The sequence below is a fragment of the Pantherophis guttatus genome, chromosome 12 (genome assembly GCF_059756535.1).
Source record: "Pantherophis guttatus breed Tessera chromosome 12, ASM5975653v1, whole genome shotgun sequence".
Taxonomy (NCBI): Eukaryota; Metazoa; Chordata; class Lepidosauria; order Squamata; family Colubridae; genus Pantherophis; species Pantherophis guttatus.
Window position 1 is genome coordinate 25,133,945 of NC_142074.1, and position 17,940 is coordinate 25,151,884.

The following is a 17,940-nucleotide window of genomic DNA, read 5'->3' on the forward strand; positions in this document are numbered from 1 at the left end:
TTTCGGCGGCGCGCTGTATTACGTCATGGCGGCGCGACGGCGGAGGCTCCTCCTCTGGCTCGCGCGCTGGCTCTCCCCGCGCATGCGCACACGGCGCCCTCGGCGGCTGAGGAGAAGAGGAGGAGGAGGAGGTGGAGAGGCGGATGATGGCGGCTGCCTCTCTCTGGAAAGGGCTGGTCGGGGTCGGGCTTTTCGCCCTGGCTCACGCGGCTTTCTCCGCCGCGCAGCGTGAGTGACCCGCGTGGGTGGGTGAGGGGGCTTTTCTTCCCCGACTCTCCCTTCCGAAGAGCCCCGGGGGGCAGAAAGGGGAAGGTGGAAGCCCGACCGGGGCGGTTGGGCCTGAGGGGGGGGAGGAAAGGAAGAAAGAGCCGGGCTCTCCCCCCATCCTCCGCAGCTCCCTCACCTCACGAGGATACACAGGATGATGGGAATTGTAGTCCCGGGGAGGTGGGGGTGTAAAAGGTCATCCGTCGCAAAGGGGTCTGCTGAATCCTGGGGGGGGGGGAGGAAGGGGGAGAAGAGGAGGGAAAGTATTGGTGGAAGGAAGGGGGGAGAAGATGGGGAGGGGGGAGAAAGTATTGGGGGAAGGGAGGGGGGAGAAGAGGAGGAGGGGGGAAGGGAGGGGGGAGAAGACGGAGAGGGGGGAAGTCTATTGGGGGAAGAAGGGGAGAAGAGGGGGAAGGGGGAAAGTATTGGAGAAGGGGGAAAAGTTTATTGGGGGAAGGAAGGGGGGAGAAGAGGGGGAGGGGGGAAAGTATTGGAGAAGGGGGAAAAGTTTATTGGGGGAAGGAAGGGGGGAGAAGAGGGGGAGGGGGGAAAGTATTGGGGAAGAAGGGGAGAAGGGGGGGAGGGGGAAGTATTGGGGGAAGGAAGGGCTGCCCCCTCCCCTTTAAGGCCAGGAGGATATAATTGCGGGGAGGGGGGCAGCTGGAGCCACCCCTTATTGGAGCGCTCAATATGGGGGAGAAAATTGTGGGGAGGGGGTCTCCCTGCAGGGGAATTTGCACAGAGAAGGGGGGCATGAAGGTCCTGGGCTTCCCTGCCTTCTCTCTCTCTCCCCCCCCTCCAACCCCATATTTTAAATATGCTTTTCCCTCTGCATTCCCCATCCTGCTCCCCCCTTCACCCCCCTCCCGTTTTGGCCCAGTTGGAGGGGGGTGAGATGAAGACGGACACTTTGCCTCCTTGTATTTCCAACAGATCGGTCCTATATGAGACTAACAGAGAAGGAAGATGAGACGTTGCCTATAGACGTAAGTGGTCCCTGGCCTCCTGCTTTCCGTTATAGGGCACAAGCCCCAGAGTGGCAGATTGGACCTTGGCGTACGGGTAGCCCTCAACTTAGGGCCGCAATGCAGCCCACAGCTTGCGTTGTTAAGTGAGATGTTTGTTAAAGGGAATTTTTGTCCCGTCTTTACGACTTTTCTCGCCACGTTGGTTGGTTGAATGAATCCCTGCAGTTCTTAAATGAGTAACACAGTCCTTAAGTGAATCTGACTTCCCTATGGACTTCACTTGTGAGGAGGTCGCAAAAGGGGATCGCATGACACTGCAACTGTCAAAAATAGGACTCAATTGACAAGCATCTCATTGTAAATCACGTGCCCATGGGGACATGAGTATGAGAAATGGCCATAAGTCACTTTTTTCAGTGCCATAACTTAGGTCACTAAATGAACTTGTTGTAAATCGAGGACTCCCTACAAAGGAGGAAGGGAACTGAGCTCAAAGCCCGAGCTGGATTTGAACTGGTGGCTCTTTTTTTTTCTTTACACCCTTGGTAGGGTGGCCAATTGTAGCATGTGGTCTCGGTGGCAGGAATGAAATCGTCCAAATTTGGCACTTTCCTCTGCCTTGAAATCATCCCTCTAGGAATTCCTTGTTGCCTCCCGTTGGTATTTCGCTCTGGTTCAACTCCCAGAGTAAACAGCCTGATCTTTCTGGCATTTGGCTTAACATATCTTCCGCCTACTGATCCTGCCCTCATTGCATTCTTTCTCCTGGCTTTTTTCTCAGTGTTTTTGATTATTATTATTTTTTTTACCGACTTTGAACTGGTCAGGAGTGCTCAGATTGCAAACAGCTCGATGCCTTTGCCCTAGAAATCTATGTCTTAATTGCACTAAAGGGAGTTCATTTACTTTTTCTCACGTTTGCACACAGTGAGCATAAGAAGGCATTCCGTGTCTCAAACCAGATCTTGGTCTACCGTATTATCCTTTTTCTAACCCTGCTACATTTGAGCTCAAAAAGGAGAACTACCTCGAATACGGAAGCTTCGGCACGAACTAAATTACGGTGGAGAGGCTTCCTGAAAACGCTCAGCTGTCGTTTTTCGTCTGTTTATAGATCGTTCTTCAAACTCTGCTGGCCTTTGCAGTTACCTGTTATGGGATTGTGCATATTGCAGGAGAATTTAAAGACATGGATGCCACTTCAGAGCTAAAAAATAAGTATGTGCCTTTCTTTTTCCTCCTCGATTAGTACTACTCTAATTACATGTCTCCGATTGTTATTGTGCTATTTCAGGCCAGGTAGGAGAGGACTCTCACTCTTCGGCTCAAAAGGGAAAACGAGTGTTGTTGGCCAGATGCCAACAAATAATGTCAGGGGAGATGAAAGGCTCTGCTCAGTGTCTTCCTCAGAGAGAAGAGGATAACATGGGGCCTCCTCTTCATAATTCTCCCCCGCCCCCCCTCAGAATAGTTCTGCCAGGGGTTATGGGAGCTATATTGTAGGGAGAAAATTAACCATGGAATCCATTAGACACATGTGAGAAGCGCATGTTGGACCTGTGAGGGAAAAACTATTAACAACGAGTGAGAGGTTGGTCAAAGGTTCAGTCAAAGGTTCAGTCTGGAGGGAAAGGGGCTGGTGGTTTACCGAAGAATAAACGCACAGATTTCATGAAAAACGGTGACATTTTGACTGGATGGTATGAAACTTTAAACCAGAAAGTCTTCCTTGAATTTGGGGCTACTGCTATTACTTATTATTATTGTTCTTCTGAGAACAAGAATTTAGGACATTTGGAGCGAGACTCATGTTGTCATTTTTCTCTTTTCCACTAACCCATCTGCCTGGCTTAGCTTCATTTACAGGCTAGGTTCTCAGAACGGGTGAAGAAAAAAAAAAAAAGCTCATTTGCCAAGTGCGCACTGTCATTTTAGGCCCTTTTAGAGAAAGTTTGAGGCCAATGGTCTCATTTGGGAATGGAATTACAGGTAGCAGAAGTTTGGGGAAATAAACCTACAGTATCTGGATTAATAGCAAGCCTTAGCTAGCTAACAAGTTGAGTTTGTGCACATTTTGAAGCAGGGCCAATTCTGCAGGCTAAGTGCCTGAACTTGTCAAGGCTGACAAAGGGTATGGGGAAATCCGTCGTAGGATTGTAGAGTGGGAAGGGATCATAAGGTCCGGCCCTCTGCAGTATGCAAGCAAACCAATTAAACCGTCCTTGCAGAAGTGGTTCTCCAGAACCTTCCATCGATGGAGAAGCCACCATCTCTGTAGGTACACGTGTTCTTGGTCCCAAGCAGCGATCCCCAATTTTTTTCTCTCTGCTGCTTAGGATATGGCAGTAATGTTTTATCTTTCAGGAGAGACAGGTAAGATTTAAGTTAAGTGTGTCCATGATATTTTTAAAATCAAATGTCTAAAATTCTCTCTGAAATGATTGTCTGATTGCCAGTTACGATAACTGTTCTCAACGTTAATTCCGTTCTCTCCCATTTTCCTTTTGTTTTAGGACATTTGACACATTAAGGAACCATCCATCCTTTTATGTATTTAATCACCGGGGCAGAATGTTATTCCAGTCCCCAGACACTCTCCACTCTTCCTCCAGCCAGGATGTTTTGTCATCCAGCACATCACTGAAGTTGCGAAAACTTGAACCTCTGCACCGTTAAGAGAGTTTTTTTTTTATAGACGATTCTAAAAATAGGACACTGAGCTGTAATATTGGAGCTGGATATAAACACTTTTTTTTTAATTTCTGGAGCAGTATTTATATTGATCTTCCAGGCTTTAGAGTAATGTGCGTGCACGCCTGTGTTATCTACACACAGGCGTGCGCACACATACATGAATATATTAAAAATATATTAAAAGGACTTTTGAACACTGGTCACAACTAAAATTGTGAATTGGCAAACCATGAAAGTGACTGCTAAAAGTACGCAGTGAAATAATGCATTTTACCTTTCATTAAAGCACTATGGTTAACTCGCTTCTGGATTATCAAAATCTGTGTCACCAAATGCAGATGGAGGTTTTAATGGACTAGATAAGCACAGAAAAGGGTATGTTGTATTATTTCCAGCAGAGTCCCTGACACGACGTGGTAATTTCTGCATCTCGTTTGTGGGTGGTGTATGTGGAATATCTGGCCAGCAGAGCCAGTCAGGATTAATCTTTTACAAGTAGGAATTTAGCCAACATTTTGCCAAAGGGGTATGGACTTATCAGTTAGCCATTGACTGCAAGTTCCCCGAAATGCTCAGAGATTATGAAAAGTGTATGCTTTTTGAGAAGTCACAATGAATGGCCAGGTCTTAGGCTAAGCAGGACACAGAACTGAATCAGCTGCAATCCATCCACTTCTGTCATCAAGCTCTTTATTTATATCATCAAGGTGACAGGCGGCTGGGGAAGACTTAGGGAGGAAGTGGTTTGACAGCATGCAAACTCTGCAGGCGGGAAAGACTTAGGATTGTGTCTTGTAATGATTTCGTGATTTTTTTTTTTTGATAGTGCCTTTTGATTTGGCTCCCACTCGTACGTGCCGATAAAAACAGGATGAAGGCAGATTTGCCCGTAGGGTTGCCGTTTTGAGCAACTGAACACGTTGAACTTGTTTTTCCACTGTGTTACTTCAAAAAACAAAAAACAAAACCCTAATTGATGCGATCACCGGACTTCTTCCAGAATTACCCACTTTGCAATATTTTGGGGGTGGGGAGGGCATTCCCTTCGGCTCTGGCTCAGTACATGCTTTGCTCCAAGCTTGATTTTTTTTTCTTCTTCACGGAATGTAACCAATTTCAAAATTAGCAACTCGAGATGTAGAGAAGTTTGAATGTCTCGTCTTGGAGCGCATTGCCCCGTGCGTCTCCAGGGATGAAAGTCTCGGGCTCCAAATGGGTGAGAAGTCGGGTGTGCTGGCGGTTAAAATAAAAATGCATGCACTTTGCAGAGCCTGGGATAGGATCTTTCCCTTAGATCAGTGTTTCTCAACCTTGGTAGCTTGAAGATGGGTGGACTTCAACTCCCAGATTCTGGGAGTTAAAAGTCCACCCATCTTCAAGCTACCAAGGTTGAGAAACACTGCCTTAGATGGCAAACCACTCCAGGGCAGGACTATACAAAACCCAGCAGCTTTTTTTAATCTTATCTTAAGAGAAAAACGGTGCTCTGGCCAAAGGATCACAATGCCAGACTTGACTCTTTCTTAGGTGAAACTTATCAGACATCTGTAAGGCAGTTGCAAAGCTCTGTTGGTCACCTTCCTCCTAATATCCTAGTATTAAGATACCTGCTCAGAGTAGCTGCCCGTTGGTTATTATGTGTCCCCCCCCCCCTTCCTTTCTGGGCGATTGTTTCTTCTAGCAGGTTTTTAATTGTCTTGTATCCAAGTAACTCTCCAGCCCAAAATTCAAAGCAATTAGGTGGGCAGTTCATAGGGATCGTGACAGCCAAAACAGCTCTATAAAATGCCAGTGATTTGCCCATGCAGTGTTTGCTGTTTTAGTATACGCTGACGGTTTTGCCAAGGACTTGCGAATTGTGCTACAAAGAGGCAGCCTTTTCTCTCCAAAGCCCAGGATCTTTCCATGCGTTTTGTGCTCTGGATTTTGCACTCTTGTTCAAGCACCTTCTAGGTCTCTAAAACTTGCAAGGAATAAACAGGTTCCCTTTCACTATCAGTGGTTATTTTACAAATGTGCAAATTTTGTTTCTTTCCCTTTTTGGTCTTGCAACGTCCAATAAAGAACTAATATTATTCCAAAACAGAGCCTAAGAATGATTTTTGCAGACGTGGTTTTTTTTTACTGGTGTTTTTAAACTTCTGAAAAGGGTTCTTTAATCTGAAGGATTGTGGATTTCTCTGGAGAGGTGAATACTTAGGGGGGGAAAAGCAGATTGAATACAGTGATCCTCCAGTGAGTTTTGGGGCTCCTAAACTGGTTCATTACACCCCTTAACAGTTCAAGAAAAACATCAGGCAAGAGGGAGATGATTAATTGATGCACGGAATGGTTATATCCCAACATAGATTTTGCCACCACCTATCTGTCTGGCATCTGTAAATAAGCCCTTAATTATAGTCCCCCAATTGGGGTGCATAGGGGATCATCGGGCCTAATTCAAAGGGACATAAAATTGAAAATGCCCACTTCCAAAACTTTCCACTGTTTCTGAAAAGACCAAAAAAGCCTTGCTTGATCCATGCGGTTCTTGGCTGCGCAGGATGGAAGCATAACTCTCAGCAGTTGGGACTCCACATCTCTTCCAATCGCAAGGCAGCTTTCCATTCCTCTCCCCAGAGACGCTGCTTTGGTGCAGGAAAACAAGAGACGCCGCACAAGTCACCAGAGATGGGTTGTATTTTTAGTACTCTCAGGACCATTGTGCTACTTTCTCCCAGCGGGCCTGCAGGGGAAATTCTGCCTCAATTTAAGGCTGGAAGCAGGCCTGCCAATATGATCAACAGTTTCTGCAGGCAAGCTAATTTTTTTATTTATTTTTTTTTGCCTGCAGCCGTCAGGTACTTTTGCACCTGATGCAACACGATATTTCAGTTCCGAGCAACACCTACGCCCAGTTAATTCCCATTATCCCGCGATGAACTACTGGAAGTGAGAACCCAATTTAAACATCTAGAACCTCCCCAAGACACGACGTTTCTAACTATCCTCACAAGTGGAGCAAAAGCAAACATTTCTTCAGCCTGTGCTCTACTACATTAGGGGTCCCCAACCCCCAGACCTCGGTCTATTACTGCAGGCGAGCGCACACGCTTCATTTGTACGAGCGGCAGGTGTGCTTGCCGGCCACTTGCACAAATGGAGCTGCGCGTGTGTATGTGCTTGCCAGTGCAAAATCACACACACACACAGACGAATTTGCAAAGCCGGAAAGGTTTAGGAACTCTGATCTCCATGAAAATCAGCGTTGATGCTTACGTTTCCAAATTGCAGCTACGAAGGAAAGTCTCCAAAATTTAGCCACGCGCCCTCAGGATGTCTGCAGGCAACAGCATCCCATAAGCGTGGGCCGGTTACGCTCAGGAAGTCACCATAGCCTGCCTCTTTTACCATCCATCCCATCACTTCCTTATCCGGACAAGAGGGGTGGATAGCGGGGTTGCGTCCCAGTTGTTTGGAATGACAATTCCCAGCTCCCCTGCAACGGGTGAACGCTAAAACCTCTGGAGCGCACCAAGTTCCCTTGTTGGACAAAGAGCAAAATAAACTGCTCAGCAACCTAAAGTTGAAGCTGGTTGTTGACAGGCTGAAGTCTAAAGAGACAAAAGCAGTGGTGGGATTCAGCCAGTTCGCACCTATTCGGGAGAACCGGTTGTTAACTTTCTCAGCAGAGAACTAGACTAGAAAGTTTACTAGAATTGGAGAACCGGTTGTTGGAAGAAATCTCCTTTTGTTTTTTTCCACTTTACAGGACTAATCCTGTAGGGAAGGCAGGAAGGAAACATTCTGGTGTTTCTAGCCTAAACTGTATTGCCCTGCTTACAGAAACTGCCCCTGGTTAACCTTTATTACATTGTAACAGCTAAGGCGAAGCGCACTTCGATGTGAGTGATGGTGAGTTGGCCACGCCCACACGGTCACATGACCACCGAGCCACGCCTACCCAGCTGGTCATTAGGGCAGAGAACCGGTTGTTAAATTATTTGAATCCCACCACTGGACAAAAGTCACCCACTCGGGCCTGCTCCGAAGCAGGTAGATGGGACACCACGGCAACCTTGAGCCATTCGGTTCAACAGGAAAAGCTGGAAGGGAGAGTCACGGAGGCGCAGAGTTTTCCTCCTTTCCAAGGTATTTTTTTTTCACTGACAACTGGCACGCTAATAAAAAAAACAATCCCCCATTCAGATTAGGCACTCCTTAGAAAAAATCATAAAATGATTTTTATTATGTACAAGTGCTCAAAAAATCCTCTCATATATATATATATATGTATACATATATGTATATATATGTGTATATATATATATATATATATATATGTATATATATATATATATGTATAGATGTCTATATACACACACACACAAGCACGCCATTTGATATCTCAAATTAAGGATCTGTTAAACAACACTGTCCCAAAATAATTTCTTCTGGTATGAACATTTAAAAAGTAAAATTCGTGTGGAGGGAGGGGGTGGGAGTTCTTTTTTTTTTTTTCCTGGCTTTTGTTTTTTTGTTCCTAAACCCCGAGTTTCCTTTTAAGCGCCTCCAAAGCCAAGTCCACGAGAAGAGTCTCCGTCCTCCTCACCGAGATGAAAGAGAACTGAAGCCTGGACCTGGGGAGCCTCGGGCGCGCTTGCAGAACGTCTGCAGACAAAAGAAGAAGAAGAAGAAGAGGAAGACTGAGGTAGGTTGTAGAGTGGCTACCACAGGAGCAGCAGCAGCAGCAGCCAGCCAGTCCGTCCGTCCCAGGGCTCTCGAGAGGGTCTCCTCAACCCAGGAAGAGCAACGCCTGTCAATCCAACTGACCCTGCGACCTGGGCTGGCTAGCCGCATCTCGTGGGAAAGGGCCACCTTCGTGCCCGTAGCGACAAGACGCACTACCACCACGGAGGGCCTTTCCTCCTCCTCCTCCTCTCCTCTCTTTCCTTTCCTTTTGGTTTTTTTTTTTTTTTTTTTAGGACAAAGGATCGCTCCGACACAATTGCAGAGATAACACAGGGGGGTGCGCCATTCGCCCAGGGTGGCCTACAGCAAAAGTGTCTTACAGCCAAGGGTTCAAATGAGTAAATTCTCATCACCTGCAGGACCCAGGGGGCGGCACTGAGTGTCTTTCTTCGGCCCAGGGGCAGATCAGCCCTCCGAAGGTGGATGGGGAAGGAGGAGCCACACACCTCCTGCGGCAAATTCCTCCGGTGTCCGGCCAAAGAGGTGCCTTAAGCGTAAAAACATCACCCTGCTTCTTCTGAGACGCCCACAGAAAAGACGCCCGCCTGCCAGGCTGGCACAGGCAGCGGCTGCCACGTCCTCTTCCATTCCTCCACGGCACAGCGAACTCCCATCGGCCGGTCCCTTCCGTTCCTCTGGCCGGCACGCTATTATTATCTACTGTTGACATGATTAATTCGGTTGGGAAGGCTGCTGAATTCTATTTCCTCTAGTATTCTTTCTAAGTGCTGAATTAAGACCCGTTTTTTAAACCTAAAAAAAAAAAAAGAAAGAGAGAAAAAGAAGGGAGGCTGTTTATTAACGGCATCGCATTCTTCTTCCACAGTGTGTCTGAACAGACAGACAGACAGACGGAGCTTAGTGTTTCTACAATGTAAACCAGCAACAGCTTCCCATCGCCCGGTGCGTTCTCACAGGGAGGGCCTACTTAGGGTGCCGTCGACTAGACAATGTTGGCTGGCGGCCCCCAGAGGTAGAGCTTTCTCTGTGGGCGTACCCACCCTTTGGAATCAACTCCCCCGGGGGCTCCGGTTGGCCCCTGACCTTTGCACTTTCCGCCACAAACTAAAGACATGGCTGTTTAAATCGCCCAGCCTGGACTGATGGGGTTTGATTATTTTAATGAGTTTTAACATATGTTTAATTTGTATTTTAATATGTTTTTATCTGGTTTGATTTTAATTGTTGTGAGCCGCCCTGAGTCCTATGGAGATAGGGCGGCATACAAATCAAATTAAATAAATAAAATAAAACCAGCAACGGCCAACAGCTTTGATCTCTTGGGAAATAATAAGAGGTCCATCTGCCCCTTGGGAGCCCCTACAGAAAGGAGCACATTTTGAATATTCACAAACTATGTAAAGGAGCCAGGCAGTGAAGTGAAGTCTTTCTGTTTTAGCAGGTTGTCTTGATACACACCTTGTTGCTTCTTTGATAGCAAATTCAATGAAATATTTTTGAACCTCTACAGGGCCTTGTATTTCTTCTAGGAGAGAGAAGATTTTTTCATAATCTACAATTTCAAAAAAAGACAAGAGGGTTAGATTAGAATTGGCAGACACTCCGAATGTTTTATTCCAACTCTGCCACCAGCCAGTTTAGCGAAATTCCCACCCAGCCAGCACTTCTCCTTTTCAGTTTCCAGAGTTGCCTTGAGAACGGCAATACTCTCACCATCCTTTCTCCTTCTGCCTTGTGTCTGCCAGTCTTGAAAAGATACATAAACTGTTCCCAGGACTGACCGAAAAGCAGAATAAAATGTCTTTAAAAGAAAACAAATTGGACTTTTGTGATATGAATCACTCTCCTAAACTTCCAACATAAATCTGCTATATCTGACTAGCATTGTTATTTATTTAGTGTATAATGAGAACGTGATGAACAGAAGTAAACATATCCACACAACTTAAGTAAGCATCATTGTTCAACAGTTGGCCCTCAACCTTTTGAGCGCCAGGGACTGGTTTTGTGGAGGGTGGATTTTCTGTGGACTTGTGGCCTAGTTCCTGGCAGGCCACGAACCGGCCCAGGGATTGGGGAGCCCTGAGTTAAAGGATCTGGAAAAGTTTAGCCTACTGAAAAAGAAGAGATGGTTAAGGGGTGATACAAAAACATTATTCAAACATCGAATTATCGGATTATCACACGGAGACGAAGTGAATTTAGGACAGAAGCTGTAAGATAAAACTACAAGGTGATTCAGGCTAACCATCAGCTGACTGTAAAAGCTAGTGATGTGTTGGTTACACCTGTGAAGATTCAAACAGAAGCTGAAGGCTCCTCTCTGAGCCATGTTCTGGTGGACCCTGTGCTAAGCAAGGGACGAGACTAGTAAACTTTCAGATCCCTTCCAGCTCTTAGGCTTCTAATTTATCACTCTCGGATACAGCACTCTTCTGTTGCTCTTAGGTTTAATGTACTGCTTGTTACGAAGCTCACCTTCAAGAACCTCAACTCTGCTTGTTGGCGAATGTGTTTATCAAGAACGGAGCATGGACAACTTAAGAGCTTCAGTAATAACTGAGATATGTAAAATTCTCCCTGTCCTCCCTGCCTGCTAAAACTAACGGATTTTCTTCCCAGCTCGTTGTTTTGAAGGAGTAGCGGAACATACGCAGTCCACCTGCCTCTCTGAAGAATAACAAAGTTGGAAGGGACCTTGGAGGTCTTCTAGTCCAACTCCCTGCTCAAGCAGGACAGCCTAGACCATTTCAGATAAATGGCTCTCCAGAAAAAGGTGTCTCTTCTTAAAAACCTCCAGCATTGGAGCACCCACAACTCATCTTTGTTGCTCTTCTCTGCACTCTTTGCAGAATCTCAAGCATCTTTTTTATAACGTGGTAACCAAAATTGGATGCAATATACCAAGTGCGGCCTTACCAAGGCATTATAAGATCATAATTCGAATATTGCATCCAGTTTCGGTCTTTCTAATCACTTACTTCTCCCGGGTTTGCGAACTTCCTTCATAACCTTGATTTTGATAACCTCGTTGTTCCCTTCAAACATATTGGATGTTATTTTCACTGAATTTGGCACAGTTCCAGAAGCTGGCTCCACCAGTAGTTTTTGGTCTTCGGTGGACATATTGTAGTTTAAAGGGCCCCGTACGAGGGAATTGACCACAGGTCTATGGTCCAGTCCATCTTCCCCAACACAGTTCAGTTCACCGGTCAAAGAGTCCATATCGTTTGGCAGGTCTTCGTCCACCACAGCAGCCGGGGATGGAGGAACAAGATGCACCAAAGGTCCGTCCCCTGGTTTGTCCAGCAGCTGGAAATTCTCGGCTTTCTTTTCACCGTTGCCATCTTGAACCGTGTTGCTGTTTGCATCTGTAAAAGAGAGAAGGCTTGGCGCTGAGTTTCAAAGATGGAAGGCACTGAAAAGAGTTACTAAATGATCACAATCACCCTCCAAAAATGGAACAAAGCTGATGGGACACAAACTCTTAACAAGACAGGTCCTTTCAAATGTATTCGGAACCCTTGAATTCCAAATGCGTGGCAACTCAAAAAAGTGACGAAATTCTACGCTATGGTACAGGTGGTTTTTCACTTGCAACAGCTCACTTAGTGACCATTCAAAGTTACAACGGCAGTGAAAAAAAGGAGGATTTTTCACACTTATGACCACTGCAGCATCCCCACCGGTCATGTGACTGGTATTTGGATGCTCCACAACTGTCTCACTTTTATGACAGTTGGGAGTGTCCTGGAGTCATGCGATCACCTTCTGCAAAGCAAAGTCAGTGAGGAAACCAGATTCACTTAACAACCGGGTTACTCATTTAACAACTTCACTTAATGAATGCGGCAAGGAAAGTCGCAAAATGGGGCAAAACTCACTTAGCAAATTTTCTCACTTGGCAACATCGATGTTGGGCTCAATTGTGATCATTAAGTCACAATTCCCTGTGTTTTAACTGCACCAGGATTTCTGGGGAAAAACTCAGCAACTACACAGGAAAGATATCCTGATAAACACAGCTTCTTTGCAAAGTTTATTAGTCTGGGTGCCAATTCGGGAGATTTTTAAGCCACTAGTAAGATTTTTAAGCCCCAGACAACAGCAGGCCAATCAAAGAAGGAAAATACCCCAATTAACACATCCAACCCAACTTTGCTAGGAAAAGGGTGTTCTGTGGCTTTGAACAGCAGCCTGAAAAGCTGATCCAGGTAAGTCTCTTTCCCTTCCTGTTCTCCTGCAGAGCACACCTGAATTAGGTGAGCCACCTGCTGGTGAATGCAAGAAAGACCGGTGATACACACTTTTCCCCCCCACTCATAAAAACGTAGGTGTTTTCATTCAGGAAATGCGTTACACCTCCAACGTTCAAAAGTATCATTAGTATGTACAGTTTCCCTGAAAACAAGCCCTACCCTCAAAATAAGCCCTACTTGAGCCTGTGCAGCCACTGTCCACTGCAGCCACAAGGCGAGGCAGGGTGATGGAGGAGCTGCCTCATGCGCCCCGAAAATAAGCCCTAGTACTTATTTTGGGACCCAAAAGAAAATAAGACCCAGTCTTATTTTCGGGGAAACACAGGTATGTACATGTCTCTCTTGTGCAGGTCCAAGGAAGTGCCTACATTGCATCTCTCTCTGCCTTGTCTGCACCCTGCAGTGCAGAAAGTCTACTCCTGTACCAGCAGAGCCCATCTTTCAGGGAGGGTTACAACAAGGAGGGCACAAAGAATAAAAGGTCAAAACTCTTGGCATCTGGGCAACTGCATTTATTTAGTTCTTTAGAACTTTGGTGCCGCCCATCTGGTCTAGAGGCGGTTTTATACCTTTATAAGCAGGCGTGGTTTTAGTATTTAGGTTGGATGGGGGCCCGGTAGCCGAGGGCGACCCCTTCCCGCCAACGTGGTTGGCTACGACGGGCGGCGACTGTGGCCGTCTTAAGAGCGGGGACATGCTGCGCCTTCTCTTTAGGGAGGCTGGCGTGTTGGGCTCTCCTGGACGTTTGACTTTGTTCTGAGGACCGGCGACGAATTCATCCGCTTCATCGATCATCATTCCCTGAAAGGGAGGGGAAATAAAAACACCATCAGTATAACCCACGAAGAACGACAGGCTGCGTCTCCTGCGTCGACTCCCTGGGGTGAGGAAGGGGATGGAGAGTTGAGGGTTTGGCCAGAGCCCCTGCCCCACCCCTGCCGGCTACCTTTTTATCCTGCTTGAAAGGGTTTCCGAAAGTGTGAAGCCTTTTGGGCTGGTCGGGGTCAATTTCTCGAAGGGGAGAAGGCATCATCTTTAGGTATTCCTGGTAGTTCCCCATCTGTGCTACAGGAACACTGTGAAGGCAATCTGCAAGACAAGAGCCAGGTACCTCGTTGGCCAAAGAGTCTGTATTTTCTAAAGTCTCCCCCTCTTCCCCCCCCCCCAAAAAAAAGCTTATGGCTGCGGTAAGAATTTCTCCACTGGAGAAGAGCCGCATCAAAGAAAACCGTGTATTGTTAGCATCTCCAATAACCTGTTTCCCAACATCATCATCATCTTTTAACGATGCCATAATCCATCGCGGGGTGGAGTCTGGGTAACTGAAGGAGCTAGCAGAGTATTTTAATGGCCGGATGCCCTTCCTGTCGCCAATGCAGAGTTTTGTTCAGCAGATAGATTCTCATCGTGCTCAGAGAGAGAGAAATATCTGCCTCCACCTAGGATCGAACTCACAGTCTCCTGATTATGAGGCGAGAGCTCCACCTCTAGGCCACTGCACCACTCCAACCTTTTTCCCAATATGATGCTCCCCAAATGAGGAAGCTCAGCTCTCAGTACCGACTGAGAAAGCAGCAGCTACGGTTATAACACAGCTGCAAATGTCTTAGCCTCAAGCTCCACCGTTAAGAAGACTTTCCAAGTTATCCATTCTTAAGCCGATGAGCAGCTACATCAGTCGTTTTTTCCTTGGGCACGTCCTCCCATTTTTTTAAAAAAGCCTCCGTCCCCCAGGTGCTGAAAAATGCAGACTGATCTCGAGGCCAAGACTAGCCGACAGAAAGCATCTCAAGGTAGTCAGTCCTTTAAGAGTTCCCTTGATTTGCAACTTCCAAACTTTTCTTTTCTTTTCTTTCTTTCTTTCTTTCTTTCTTTCTTTCTTTCTTTCTTTCTTTCTTTCTTTTCTTTCCTATCTATCTATCTATCTATCTATCTATCTATCTATCTATCTATCAGATTTATATTGCCGCCTATTCGCCCATGGTGACCCAAGGAGGCTTACAGAATATAAAAAACCATATTTAAAAAACAAACTCATAAAAAATCAAATAAATTAATGTAATAAAATCACGCCTGACCCCCACCTCCCGCCCCAGCGACAGCCAATCACACGAGCCATTTAATGGGTCTCCATCCCACTCTGGGTTCCCCAGGCTCACTGGCAGAACCAGGTCTTCAGTGCCTTGCAGAAGAGAATTAGGGTGGGGGCCTTTCTAATCTCTGGGGGGGGATGATGTTCCAGAGAGAGGGAGCCACCATGGAGAAGGCCCTTCTTCTGGGTCCCACCAGGTGTATCTCCCTCGGGGATTGGCCCCCAAGATTCCCTGTCACCCCGCTCTGAATGGTCGGGTAGATGTGACCGGCAAGTGACGGTCCCTCAGACCGTCAACTATTAAAACATTTCCTGGGAAACAAGTCCAAAACGAAGAGGCAAAGCATTCTCCAATTCAAACTGAACATAATCCACAGCGCCGCCCCTCTGAATTACTCCCAGGAACACGCCTGAGCTCTGAGATATAAAGCAGCTCCTTTGCAAGCACACGGCCATCCGTGTTCAACCCTTGATCCAGGGTTGGGAAAGAGGCAACCAAGGCTGCCTGGATTATCTGGAGGCAGACGTAAAAAAGCAACCCCTCTGCATTCCCAGAACTCCACGGGAATCCTTACCTTCGTCCTGGCCTAGAATGAACTTGTGTGTTTTCAACAGGTTAGTTCTCATCCGGGTCAGCTGGTCTAAAAGGCTGCGACGAGGGATATCGTAAGCATTGCGGAAGGCCTGTGGCTTTAGATCCTGGGTTGGGGCAAAGAACACGATGGATTGGCTTTAGTGTCTTTTTTTTTTTTCTTCCACTTCTGAAAAGCCGGAAGACCCAGAGTCAGGAGGCGCCTGCTTCCTTCAGATCTGGGACCAGACTCACCTTATTCAAGAGTCCTATGTGGAATCCAGCAAATTCCTTCACGTTCATTTCAGGCAGCCTCAGGGGAGAATCGCCCGAAATCCCTTGAAGCAACTGCTTGAAATCCTTGCTCTGGATGAGGGACAGGCCACTGGAATGACTCTTCACTTTAATGCCTGTCTCTTGCGGGGGTTTCTTACCCACTGACCCTATTATCCGCTCCGACTCTATTTTTGTCTGCAATGAAAATCACAGTGCCCGTTAATGACGGCCCACAGCCCTGGCGACGGTTTGTAGCATAAAGCAAACGCCCGACACATCGAAAGACAAAGTCTGCCTTCCGAGTGTCAGGGAGTTTCAATATTATTGTTTTTTTTTAAAAAAAAAACTGCTTAAAACAGGTCCTTCTCAAGGATTCACAGCATTTTGCTAAAACACCCATCGCAATCATTTGTCGAGGTCATGCAAGCTTTCAAATTACACCATGGGGCACATTTCTTAAGCAATTCTGACGCATGGATGGCTTAAAAGCCTGCAAAATGGGAGGCAGGAAAGCCAATGGAGAAAGTTTTTGAACATCAGGTAAAGGCAGGAGGAAATGTTACCATGGCAAAGAGATTTTCATTGGCCAGAGCTCTACAGCCTCTGCTGCAAATAATCATGTTTGCCACGTGGGCTCTGCGCAGCTTAAAAACTTGCACGCCTGGTTTTATATTAGTCCCATAAAGGCTACTGCACTGCAAAAGGGATTAAAGGTTTGTGCAGAAAGGGCCAATACTTCAAAGAAAACGGCAAGCAATTTAGAGCATTGACCCAGAACCTCTGTTGAACAAAGTTTTGGACAGATCAACCTTCTCACCCAAGAAGGCACAGCAACAATTTCCTCTAGATTCCCCTAAAATACATCCTGGTCTCCTGCCCTTTGGGTTACAGCTCCAGTTTAAGCAACTGAACTACAAATCATACAGCCCTTTGGCCAAATATAAGTATATACACTCGAAAGAGAATTTGTATAATTTAGAGAGAGAGAGAGAGAGAGAAAGAAGGAGGGAGGGAGGGAGAAAGAGAGAGAGAGAGAGAGAGAGAGATCAATAAGGCATTATCCCAAATTGGACTTCTAGAGAATTAACTGTTTGGGTTTAGAAGCACACAGCCATATCCGGCTTCCAAGTATTTTTATAGACTCTACGTTGAATTTGAGGATTTGTTTTCATCACACATTCTGGCTTTCTCATGTAACTACTAGCAAAGATCATGGCTATCACAGGATAAACAGCAAAATTTAAGTCTACCCTGCCCAAGTGTTCCTTTCTCAAGTCTTTAGTGGCAATGTTACTCCAAGTACGGTGCAGCATTGCATCCCATAGAAAAACCAAGGAAATGTGATAAATTTCAGCTACTTCAATCTAGCTGCACCTTTCAGCTTTTTACCTCCTAAACTCTACAGGAAGCAAGTTGGGATCCTGAAGGCCTCTCTTGAATATCCCAAGATAATCTGAATGGTTTGGGGGAGGGGGGATAATTCTTAACATCATCTAGTTGGTAGGCAGAGTTCTTAACCAATTACTCAAGTTATTCAAAAGAAGCAAAAGGGAAGAGGAGATTTCTAACAAGCCCGCTACCTCAGCCATCCCTGCTTCCAAAGCAATAGAGCTGAGGGAAAGAGAGTCACCTTGTGGACAGTTGTTTTGACCTGCAATGTTCAGGTTTTCCCACAATGTTAAGTTTTTCCAATGGGAAAATTTTCCCACTCTATGGGAAGATACTTCCAATACCATTCTTTAAAGCAGGGGTCTCCACCCTTTGACGACTTGTGGAATTGGAACTCCCAGAATTCCTCCCCGAATGAGGCTGGACTGATGAATTCTGGGAGTTGAAGTCCACAGGTTGTAAGGTTTGGCGACCCCTGCTTTAAAGCATCAAGGCACCCTTTAGTGTTTTCCCCAACCCATGCAATTTTAATACACAACTCAAATAAAACCCAAAGACTTCTTGGCATTTTTTAAATACTCAAAGAAAGGGATCATTTGGGGAAATTCCCTAGCCTCAGTATTGTGATGTGTCTAGTTTGGTTTTGTTTCTTAAAGAAAAAAAAAAAAAACAGTTCCTATGTGGCCTCCAGGTACCAACAGCACAGAACAGCTGCTGCATTTTCAATGCTGA

The 17,940-nt window shown here is 46.1% G+C and overlaps 2 protein-coding genes across 4 annotated transcripts in view; one reads left to right on the forward strand and one right to left on the reverse strand.

Annotated features, from left to right (window-relative positions):
- The first annotated feature begins 52 nt into the window (after positions 1-52).
- Positions 53-6,012, forward strand: MMGT1 (membrane magnesium transporter 1). The gene is made up of 4 exons (XM_034441643.3): positions 53-228; positions 1,201-1,253; positions 2,350-2,453; positions 3,749-6,012. The coding sequence occupies exons 1-4, from the start codon at positions 144-146 to the stop codon at positions 3,909-3,911; spliced, it is 405 nt and encodes a 134-aa protein (XP_034297534.1). The 5' UTR covers positions 53-143; the 3' UTR covers positions 3,912-6,012.
- A 2,344-nt stretch (positions 6,013-8,356) lies between these two features.
- LOC117679584 (integrator complex subunit 6-like) overlaps positions 8,357-17,940 on the reverse strand; it is a 30,919-nt gene continuing 21,335 nt past the window's right edge. For 2 of the 3 annotated variants that reach the window (XM_034441644.3, XM_034441645.3), the window contains 7 exons: positions 15,799-16,014; positions 15,548-15,671; positions 13,827-13,969; positions 13,450-13,681; positions 11,603-11,992; positions 10,080-10,173; positions 8,357-9,413 (listed from right to left, as the gene is read on the reverse strand). In XM_034441644.3, the coding sequence (XP_034297535.1) occupies positions 9,314-9,413; positions 10,080-10,173; positions 11,603-11,992; positions 13,450-13,681; positions 13,827-13,969; positions 15,548-15,671; positions 15,799-16,014 (1,299 nt within the window). In that variant the 3' untranslated portion in view covers positions 8,357-9,313. The remainder of the gene's footprint in view (positions 9,414-10,079; positions 10,174-11,602; positions 11,993-13,449; positions 13,682-13,826; positions 13,970-15,547; positions 15,672-15,798; positions 16,015-17,940) is intronic. The other variant, XR_004595411.3, reaches the window with a different exon arrangement.

What these genes read in the sequence shown, in the direction of transcription:
- MMGT1 (XM_034441643.3), top strand. Translation starts at nt 144, where the DNA reads ATGATGGCGGCTGCCTCTCTCTGGAAAGGGCTGGTCGGGGTCGGGCTT. An exon ending in GGCTTTCTCCGCCGCGCAGC is followed by an intron (nt 229 to 1,200) that starts GTGAGTGACCCG and finishes TATTTCCAACAG; the next exon opens with ATCGGTCCTATATGAGACTA. An exon ending in ATGAGACGTTGCCTATAGAC is followed by an intron (nt 1,254 to 2,349) that starts GTAAGTGGTCCC and finishes GTCTGTTTATAG; the next exon opens with ATCGTTCTTCAAACTCTGCT.